Source organism: Aspergillus sydowii (assembly GCF_001890705.1).
Source record: "Aspergillus sydowii CBS 593.65 unplaced genomic scaffold ASPSYscaffold_22, whole genome shotgun sequence".
Lineage (NCBI taxonomy): Eukaryota > Fungi > Ascomycota > Eurotiomycetes > Eurotiales > Aspergillaceae > Aspergillus > Aspergillus sydowii.
In genome coordinates this window covers 134,587-144,409 of record NW_024467880.1, presented here as the reverse complement: position 1 = coordinate 144,409, position 9,823 = coordinate 134,587, and the positions used below count along the sequence as shown (strand labels likewise).

Sequence of the window (9,823 nt, the reverse complement as noted above, 5' to 3'; positions counted from 1 at the left end):
GCGGTCAGACTCCACTTAGCTGCGCGGCCCAAGTAGGTAACCTGCGAATCGTGGAATACCTGCTACGTCGACCAGGTATCCGGGTGAATGCAGTAGGAGAATTCGAACGGCCACCTCTTTGGTCAGCCGCTTCTCGAGGCCATGTCCAGGTAGTCCAGCGCCTGCTCCAGTGTCACCAAATAGATATCAATCAGGGGCGCGCTTCCTACTGGTCTCCGCTCTGGGCAGCAATTAAGGGAGATCACCCCGATGTAGCAATGCAGTTGCTGCGTTGTGGCAGGCGGCTGGATGTCAATGCCCGGACCTNTCTAGGTGAATCCGCTCTCTCACTAGCCGCGTCCAAAGGACACCTACGCGTGGTTGAGCGCCTCTTACAGGACAGACGGGTTGACCCTAATGAGGTTGACAAAATGGGGCGTACTGCGCTTTGGTGGGCAGCCCGTGCGGGCCAGGCCGAAATTGTGGCACGGCTACTGAAGGACCGTGTTCTAACGCAACTGAAAGATGAAAATGGGAAGGACGCTTTGGATGCAGCGAGTGATCATAATCATTTTAACGTCGTCCTCCTGATCCAGAGAATGCTGCGTGAGTCGGAAAGGGAGTCTCGCTCCACCTGAGAATTTGAAATGAGAGTAACAAGGGCATGTCACCCCGGAAATCCCATGGAAGGTCTCCGAGAAGATGGTCCTTAAAGTCTATCGTAATCGGGGAATGTTCACAAGGAGACAAGAACGGATCTACCTAGTTCCATCTTGCCCGGGCAATGGCCAAGGCCGTGTTGGTCGATGGTGATCGGGCATGTTTACCCGGGTATCTGGAAGGCAATCTACACGATAGCCTTCTTTCCTTGTCCTGTTGCAAATTCATGAAATTGTTAAAGAGTAAGTAAAAAGGAGTACGGAGTAGGTGAACATAGAAACGGGGGCAAAGGAGGGTGTACGCCCGCCGATCGTGGCTTCCACCATGTTTGATTTTTGGACCAGTCGGGGAGCACCATTATTCTTTTTTGGGAATTCGAACAGGGGATTCAAGTTTGGGGTCATCTTAGAACTCGAAGGGGTCAAAACAAAATTACGACTGAATTCGACTATAATTCCCTGGTACAGGCAAAATGAGGCGTTCCTGCTCGTCAATGTAGTTCCTTCAGGAAGAGGTGTTGGTGTGCCCAAGTACTTTTCGTGGATGGAAGCAAGATATGTATACATAACGACCATCGTCATGGTCACGGCTGACTAGCAGGGTGCGTGCTACAACNTCCCTTCGATTCCATGTTCGGCCCGAAGTCTCGTCTCATTGGCTATTAGTTCAAATTGATTTCACAATACTCTATAAAGTCGGCATTAAGTACCTGATAACATATGCGCGAATGATTTCGTTCGGCCGGTCAATCGGGCAATGCAGGTGGGTGAATTTCGTCATCTAATCCGCGTCCTGTGCTCTGAATGTAAAATCTCGCGTGCGGTAGGCTTTGAAAGGCTGGTGAGACTAAATCTCCCCTCGAGCAACAGCCCAGAGAGCTAACCGACGGGCAGTTGCTTACTATCCCTTCCGTCCCTGATCGGTCATGTGGTTCGTGTCCCTGCCAAGCAATACGATCATGACATCAGCTGACCTTCCATCTCGGGCGTCCCCACAAACATTCACTTCTACCGAGACGCATTCCAACGGGCTCTCTTGCGCGTTACTGACCAAGCAAGTTGTCGCACGTCCTCGTCCTACGTTTGGAACCTTAGGATGGGATCTTCTAGCATGTTCCTCCCATGAGAGCAGCAGAGTTAAGGGGGTCACAGTCTTGGTCTTGTGTCTGCTAGCTCTAACGGGCATTCTACCTACAAAAGTCACCATGCCAAGTACCTCACNGATCCCCGCCATCGTAGATGCCACGGCAAGTCACCAGATCCCATCCGAGCCCCACTGGCAAATGAACCAAAGAAATGACAGTAGAATGACACCTACCACTGCGGACATACCTAGGTTCTGCGTTCCTGCGCCTGTGAATTCAGTCGCGTTAGCCGGCGATGTTCCGGATGACAGGGGCACGGGCGAGACGAATGATGTTGTCATTATGTGGGCTGAAATGCTCCTGTCTTTGACATCGATACTGGGAGGTGAAATCACTGCACTTGACTTGGCTCGAACCGGCACCGTGACGCTGGGGGTGAGTGGATGGGTCGTATTTCGCAATCCGTTCCGCCCCGATGACGCAGCCACTGAATGAGAGCTGGTGACTGTCCCTGAAGGAATTGCTCTATGCGCGCTCATNCTGCTTTTGGCGAGTGGCGTTGAGTGGTAGGCTTTGTATGATGCTAATCCGATTACAGCACTGCCTGGCTCAAGTCTGGTGGATGGCCCTGAACAGGGTGGAGCTGAATGAGCCGCAGAGTTCTCAGAAAAAGCCAGGACAGCCGCAGCGATGCTGGCCAACATTATCGCGAACCAGGATCTGTCCATGTTGAGATGAGGTCTTGCTCAGTCTGGGCTTGGGCTTTGTAGATCCTAAGAGCAATCGCTATATTCCTAGGAACCTGCTCGCTCCTGTGAACCACGTATCTTGGTCCGTGGCGGTGGTGACCATCCCCCGACTATTAATCACAGTAGCCTGCTCACGTTATATATTTTTTTCATCTCACCTACTAAGACACCACTACCCACGAGTGATTCAACTTCAACTCAGAATATACCTACCTACTACCCATCTACTACCACTACTACCACCATTCATGTCCGACACCACGAAGCAATTATACCTCAGACACTCGATCTCGGGCACTATACGCCTAGTCCGACACCGAAACCCAGACATCCCAACTGCATTAGCCGTCATCAACGTGGACAAAGAGACGATCGAGAAGATCGTCAAGGCTGCGGAATGCGTGCTGGCCGTCTCCGGAAATGTGAGACCCAATTATAGCGCTTATTCTTTGATGAACAAGTCGCGTGTCTTCTTTTATTACTGGGACGGATTGGATGGGCCCATGGGGATGTCGGACTGGAAGGCCGGAGACGAAGTCGAGGTGGAAACCGATGTTACCGTCGCTTACGAGCTGCTCAATGGGTCAGCGTTAATTAAGGGGTTCTGGGAGGGTCGTCCTAGACATGAGGAGTCTAAAGAGAGTGTCTGATATCTGTTTGACTATTAGTTATGTGCAGAACTGAAAGTTCGGGCGGAAGACTTGAAAAAGACATGGATACAAGGGTTATAGCTGTTGATCTTTTAGAGGGACCACTGCGGACAGGTGGACAATTGATACGTTACTGTGTCTGTCAAACCGAGTGCTGCTTTTAGGCCCAGGTATGATTCACAACGCCTAGTGTGCTCGTATCAGTCATTGAAATAGAGAACCACCGCAACATATAGAGGCCCCAGGTGTTTTTTCCAGTACTATCAATTCATGGAGTTTCCAGAAGCATCTTGACTGACGGCCTTATGACCGGTACGCTTGCTGTGATATGCATGACTCGAAGTTTGCCCATTGTTTGACACCTTTGATCTGTGGCATATCTTAAGTACGTATCGGAATGTACAACAATGCATGGCCGTGCGAAGCTAGCCTCCGAAAAGTAGTGATTTGCCTCAGAGGAACGCCCATCCTTTATCCTACAGTACGGACCCACCTCAAATCACCTGCTGGTTTACCGGCTGGCTGCTTTATGTTGCGGTTGTCCGTACACCTACTTTTCTCAACGGCTAGTGCGAGTGCTCCATGGTTAGTGAACTGTCCGCTATTTTGAAACGGGTGTGTACAATCTATTCTAATGATATAATCAATTCTAATGAAAACCATCCATGATGCCCTTACGGAGGCTTTAGACTTGTCTGGCCTGAGCCACACGTAAGTCGCCCCACAGACTTCGGTAGATGAGTTGTTAAATCTCACTGAAATAAGTCTGTCTAAATGAAGCCAAATTCCTAATATATCTTATGGACTTGTCGCTGCCTCACTCACCGAAGGACCCTGTTAGCAACAACAACACCTTCCAAAGCCCGGACTAGTGATCTTGAAACAGCGGGCAATATTTGGGTTATCAATCACGCCAGAGAACAAGCAAGAGATAGAAGGGATGATTGATAGGAAATATAATTACTTCTCGCAAAAGAACCTAAGAAATACATCATTGGGAAGGTTGCCGTGGGCAAATCTACTGTTATTTGTAACAGAAACGCCCTCGACGATGAACGCCAACGGCGGTCATGCGCCCCCTCACCTAACTAATTCAGCAAGGTAATACAGCGGGCTGCTCCTGAGGGTTAGTGTACCCTGATCTTCTCTACAAGAACAGTCCTGATAATGAGTATTATATCTAGTCGCAAACGATGCTTGTGCGGTGAACGTTTGTATGCCAGCTGGAAAGGGCGTGGGTATGAGAGGGAAGGAGACAAGGGTTTCGGGAGAGCGAAGTTGTTGTGGTTTACTATATAATATCCCCTCTTCGACTATGAAAATTTCGGATAGTCTTAGTCTGCTATGGGAAGGTAGTCGAGAATGTGCCTTGTAGACGCATTCCTTCCGTTTCATCGACCAGATCTTTAACGAGGGGAGAGGTCATGGAATCCCACGCAGATACCCGGGAATGTGCACCGACCGCCGACACTGCGAAAAGCCAAACGCCTCAGTTGACCGGTGAGCATCCACGTCCTCGTATTGTTGTACGGCAGTATTGTACGAGGGATATGAATCTCTCCTCTCTGCGCAGAGATGCACGATAATTCCTATATAAGCGTTGTGGAACGCCTGCTTTAGCTTTTGGGTCACTATCGAACTGATGAAGACATCCCAGTTGGCAGATGTCTTTCGGAACTTGCTGTTCTANTCAGAAGATTAAGAATGCACCATGTGCTTCCATTTTCTAGTGGGCTCAACTTGATACTCAGAACGATCCCGAGAGACAAATCTGTGCCAGTTTTTGCTATCAAGGTCTGGAAAGACATGATGCACAGCACTTCCATAGGTAGGCTCTTCCCCGTCTTGTCCACTATATCTCCACAGCTCTTCTTGAGCACCGGGCCCCTGGCCTACAGCAAGGTGCACGTATTTTCCCGCCCCTGCATCGTAGACGGAAATGAATGGGAAGTCGAAGTTGACGATGAAAGGTAGCAGCTTGCGGATCAGACGCCATATAGACGACCTAGTGACAAGCTGCGATAGAAAAGTATTGAGGAACGTCCAATGTTGTGTTATGCCGCTCTCCGACGAATGGATGAACACACGATTATAGCTGCGGATCTCCTTCATTCGGGTGTCGTCAGCTTGGATCAACGTTATAGCATCCTCGATGCGACGCAATCCCCACTTCAACGTCTCCCGTCCCCGGGGTTGCGGGCAATGTGTTGGGACTTTGATAGTACTGATATTTATCTCATGGCCATAGAGTTCCTTCATGTAGTTGATAAAGGGCAATGATTTCACATCTTTGTCACTGGTCAAGACAAATACTGTTCTCAGGCGCTCGTTCTCAACTCGGCGGGAGGTGCACAAATCCTTTTTGCACATCCAGTCTTCCGGGATCTCGCTGGGACTGATGCATCGTACTTGGCCATGGTCAGGTTGCCGATAGAGGCGTAAATGCCCATTGCGCCGGACAGGATTACCCTTGATACCTAGCACGAGCGCCTTGAGAGAATCGATAAAGGTGAAATGCATTTTGAGGATAAACATATAGATCAGACGATGAGGACAAGCTTCTGCGTGGAGGACTATGAAAGCTATGGCATACTGCTTTCTGCGACCTAGCCATGGCTTTACACCCGAACCGTTTCTAGCATACGTCAGGCAGAGGATATCCTAGGACCTTTCTTCCTTTTCTTAAGATGCCCCATACACCAGCCATCCTTGTGACTAATACTTGATCGTGCAAGTCTGCCCAAGTGGACTAATCTAGTGCGTAACGGGCTAAAACCAATGTCATTCTGGAGAGGTCATGGAGATAACCGAGCGATCTCCCTCTATTATGGGTGAACCGCACTGGCTCGTCTAGGAAAGCGAAATAATGACCGGGAAAATCACATAACATAATCGCGTTGCATGCCAGTGAGCCCTAGCACAGGAAATCCGAATGCGGAAGACGACATCAGTCACTACACCCAAATCAGACTGAATCGCTATCCGTCTTTATTGGCGCGATATGCTGGACGCTGAAGTATCAATTGCCTGGGGCTTTGGGAAGAAGGGCTTTTGTATAGAACACCGCCATGAAAACGACAACGAACCGACCAATTGACTAGATGGCCAAACCTTGTATCCGGTGGTGCGGCATTTCGACAACCCTAAACAGAGCCCAGAAGGAATAGAGATGCTCGTCCGCGCAATTTTTGTGTCAAAGTATGAGGAAATCCCAAGACAAGCCCAACTTCAATGTTGGGAGGCTGTCTCCACTGTACGTTTCGGTCATTACGAAGATATTACTTTCAGTGGCTGAGGAGACGTGGCGATGTTCCTAGGAAATGTTTTGTATTGGTGGGTCAGCGATACGTACGCCATCAATTTCTTGTATTACCGAACACTGTTTTACGAACCGGATCCAAAACGGCAGGATAGACCACCTCCCACTTGACATATGAGAGGGTGTTCGGAGTCTGGAACCTGTAGACGAAACAAATAGAAAGGTGTTAGTTTATCGCGCGTCGTTCAATAGCGAGCCATCTAACGGGATTGGGAATTTTCCCTCCTGAATGTTGTCATTGGACCCTGCTTCTTACGGGGAAGGAGAGGCGACCAGTCTATGAGAGACGCTAAATCTTGATTAGACCAAAGGTAAGTATGTCTCCGTTATGTCGACATCGTTTGGACAAAATGTGGTGTAAACGAGGATGATGATCTCGTAATTAGCCAAGGGCTTGCGATTTAGCCGTTGACAGGCGTAGTCTCCATGCCCGCGTATGGTCTTGTACTCAAGGGTACACAGCTTTGTTGCCCACCAGCTGAAAACACAACTTATTGCTTGTACAAGCAGGACATCTTCGATCTCTTCTGAACGGGTACAAGAGAATTATATTGGGTAGCTCAAAACGATAATATGACGCCCTACACAGGCTTTGACAGAGGTGTCTAGCTCGAAGAGACCGCCGAAGATCCAAAGACTCTGAGGCAAAGTCACAGTATATCTCGGGTTTACAGATACAGAAACTACGTCGTTTGACTTTCACGACAAACAATGAGGATGACGCCAGATGCCAGTGGAAGATCCCGAATTATCGTCGTGTCTTCCTTTGAGATCTCGTGGGACGTTGCATCGAAGAATGCTCCATGTCTATCCACGTTTGCCGCAAGGTAGCGACGGACTTTTCAGGAAAATGGGGCATAATTTGCCTCCGGGTCAGATTTTCTCTTTTTAACCGCCGAAGCGCGCTTCTTTCTCTGGGTGCTAGCAAAGAGTCACCTTTTGAAATGTACTCGGTATTCTGAGACTTCGCACAGTATCCAGGCGTCGTTTTGCCTCTAATCTTGGGCGTCGGCCATGGCGCGGAATAGACAGGTGAGGTACTGGTGAATGGTGTCCGCGCACGTCGATCTGCTGGACCATCATATCGGGGTACTCCATGTTCGAGAATACCGCCATCAACCCCCGGTAGATCGGCGTGTAGCTTAGTACGGCCCGGAGATGCCGTGGGCTCGACGACACCAGCGTCCTCATAAACGCAAGCACTACCACTAATACACAGGGAGCTTATGTGATCGCAAGACTGAGCCACGGTTTTGTCGTGTGGCCCAGTATCTTCGTCATCGTCCGAGAGAGAGGGCCGATCATCAGGAGTGTTGGGCACATTATTTGCCAAGGTGGTGCCATCTTCTCCCGAGGCCCCTGGCTCAAGAAGCCTGGGGTCGATGAGGTAGAGGTCCGGAGTCGTCCGAGCAGAGCTGAGCGGGGAAGTCACAGTCGAAATATCACCGATGCTACTCTCACTATCTGAGCTGGCCTTGGCATGAACGCGAGCGTTGTGGTCAAAGTCGGCATGCGGTTGGTTTTCGAACCCGGCCTGCGCGGTGTCATGAGACGGTAGCTTGATCGCGGTGGGCGAATGAGGCTCAACGGCAACCGGTTGGTCAAGGGGAAGAGGCTGATAGTGTCGCAATTTGACTTTCTTCGGTGCTGCTCCTTCATCATTGGCCCCAACTCTTTTGCTGCACGCCGGCGCCTCGTTTTCTCTTGACGGCCGGTTGGGGCTCTGACCTCCGCCATATCGCATTCGTCAGGCCATGCACATCATCTAGGTGACGGCGAAATTCGATCTCAGACTCAAAGAAATCTGAGCAGCCACAAACTGGCTTCGTACTTGGCCATTTCTTCTGAATGTGTCTCCTTTCAATATGCCCTCGTAAGCCGGCGCTGTGCAACCAAGACTTCATTCGTTCTTCAGGTACAAGAGTCTGATCCCACAGGCAACAAAGGCAGTATCCAGGGCGGATTACCGTATGGCGATAGATGATTACTTCGCAATGTGGGTTATCCCAGAATTGGAGGTGTTGGCTACTGTGATCAGGCCAGTTATTTTGCTGGGACCACGACATGCATTCATAACAATATCTTAGCTGGTCGGCAGCTATTCCCAGGCGGCCGGCGGTGTCTTTGCGAACGCAGTCGTGGATATGAACACTTCTCTTTTAATGGCGGGAAGATGGAGATTGCGTCAGACGAGTGGACGGGGTGTGCCTTCCGGGGTCGTCCGTGGTCATCCTTCTGCTCTTGGAATGGCAATCGCCTGAGATAGCTCCACCTCCTTATTTACCCCCAACCGCTTTTTGAAAAATCTCATAACCTATGTGGGTAAGTTAAAGTTGTCCAGCAGGAGTCTGCACCGGTGACACTTTGATGTAGGAAGGCTGGCGCGGAATTGACGGATTGAGAGCAAGAAGGGTCTACAACGGTGAAAAGGGCGGGTATTTCCTTCCTTCCAGCACCCGACTGGACATCAAGAGTAACTGTTGTTGGCCAGGGTTAATAATTTCAGGCAGACTAGTCCTTTCTGAGGGCACCGGATTCTCGTTTGCCAGGAAATTGTTGTAGCCGTGATCGTCACTAGTGACGGGGCGCCTCTTACCCAGGTATCAGACAGATATGACTACCTTCTAAGACTCGTGCTTCTGAAGGAAAGTTCCCTGTCAGTTATTTGAGGGTGGTTCACAGCTCACATGCGGAAGCAGACACCCCGTTAATTTGCGATTGCATAAACTTCAACTCCATCCATCCGAGTCCAGCAAATCTCAGTCTTTTGATGCAACATGGGAGGGCATTCAAATCACAACGCCCGCGAGTTTAGTGGTGCTGAAAGTATGACTCCGATCGTTTATATATCCTGGGCCGGCCCGACAGTCTCTGCTCTTCCTTACAAATTTTAATATCTCAGGGATAGAAAGCAAGCCCAAACAGCGATACCTTTTCCTGTATGAGCCATGCGACTTCGATCCGCAATCATTTCACTCGTTATTCTGGCCGGTCATGTCGCCCAGGGACACTTTCTTCGTCGTGACGGTGTCGCGACCAATGGGGCGGAAACCAATCGGAAGGGATATCGATCCGTGGCATACTTTGTGAACTGGGTATGTGCACCTTACGCCGCTGAAGAAAATGCCCACTTATGTATCTACCCTAGGCAATCTACGGCCGTCGCTACAACCCTCAGGATCTCCCGGTTGGCAACCTCACCCACGTCCTCTATGCCTTTGCCAATGTGCGACCGGAAACGGGCGAAGTCTACCTCTCTGATCCCTATGCGGATTTAGAGAAACATTACCCTACCGATNCATGGTCCGATACCGGCAGCAACGTCTACGGCTGTATCAAGCAGATCTATCTGCTGAAGAAACGGAATCGGAACCTGAAGGTC

At 49.9% G+C, this 9,823-nt stretch overlaps 7 protein-coding genes across 7 annotated transcripts in view; 4 read left to right on the top strand and 3 right to left on the bottom strand.

Annotated features, from left to right (window-relative positions):
- Nucleotides 1-87, top strand: part of ASPSYDRAFT_37491 (uncharacterized protein) — a gene marked incomplete at both ends in the record, with an annotated part of 1,603 nt that extends 1,516 nt beyond the window's left edge. The window contains one exon of the mRNA XM_040845543.1: nucleotides 76-87. Coding sequence (XP_040696087.1) covers nucleotides 76-87 — 12 coding nt within the window. The remainder of the gene's footprint in view (nucleotides 1-75) is intronic.
- Nucleotides 88-538: 451 nt separating this feature from the next.
- ASPSYDRAFT_52191 (uncharacterized protein) lies at nucleotides 539-1,278 on the bottom strand. The gene has a single exon (XM_040848443.1). It carries the CDS (start codon nucleotides 1,218-1,220, stop codon nucleotides 864-866), a length of 357 nt encoding a protein of 118 aa, XP_040696086.1. The 5' UTR covers nucleotides 1,221-1,278; the 3' UTR covers nucleotides 539-863.
- A 53-nt stretch (nucleotides 1,279-1,331) lies between these two features.
- On the top strand, nucleotides 1,332-2,385 carry ASPSYDRAFT_52185 (uncharacterized protein; the record flags this gene model as incomplete). The annotated part of the gene is made up of 1 exon (XM_040848442.1): nucleotides 1,332-2,385. A coding segment is annotated over exon 1 (529 nt), but the record flags the coding sequence as incomplete, so codon positions are not given.
- Nucleotides 2,386-2,720: 335 nt separating this feature from the next.
- On the top strand, nucleotides 2,721-3,122 carry ASPSYDRAFT_95794 (uncharacterized protein; the record flags this gene model as incomplete). Its single annotated transcript, XM_040853167.1, has 1 exon — nucleotides 2,721-3,122. One exon carries the CDS (start codon nucleotides 2,721-2,723, stop codon nucleotides 3,120-3,122), a length of 402 nt encoding a protein of 133 aa, XP_040696084.1.
- A 1,422-nt stretch (nucleotides 3,123-4,544) lies between these two features.
- ASPSYDRAFT_95793 (uncharacterized protein) lies at nucleotides 4,545-5,642 on the bottom strand (the record flags this gene model as incomplete). The annotated part of the gene is made up of 2 exons (XM_040853166.1): nucleotides 4,545-4,803; nucleotides 4,870-5,642. The coding sequence occupies 2 exons, from the start codon at nucleotides 5,640-5,642 to the stop codon at nucleotides 4,545-4,547; spliced, it is 1,032 nt and encodes a 343-aa protein (XP_040696083.1).
- A 1,332-nt stretch (nucleotides 5,643-6,974) lies between these two features.
- ASPSYDRAFT_52178 (uncharacterized protein) lies at nucleotides 6,975-8,384 on the bottom strand. The gene has a single exon (XM_040848441.1). The coding sequence runs from the start codon at nucleotides 8,183-8,185 to the stop codon at nucleotides 7,190-7,192; it is 996 nt and encodes a 331-aa protein (XP_040696082.1). The 5' UTR covers nucleotides 8,186-8,384; the 3' UTR covers nucleotides 6,975-7,189.
- Nucleotides 8,385-9,066: 682 nt separating this feature from the next.
- ASPSYDRAFT_711574 (uncharacterized protein) overlaps nucleotides 9,067-9,823 on the top strand; it is a 2,106-nt gene continuing 1,349 nt past the window's right edge. The window contains exons 1-3 of the mRNA XM_040850559.1: nucleotides 9,067-9,267; nucleotides 9,344-9,536; nucleotides 9,590-9,823. The exon at nucleotides 9,590-9,823 is cut by the window's right edge and continues 141 nt beyond it. Of these exons, the coding sequence (XP_040696081.1) occupies nucleotides 9,390-9,536; nucleotides 9,590-9,823 (381 nt within the window). The 5' untranslated portion in view covers nucleotides 9,067-9,267; nucleotides 9,344-9,389. The remainder of the gene's footprint in view (nucleotides 9,268-9,343; nucleotides 9,537-9,589) is intronic.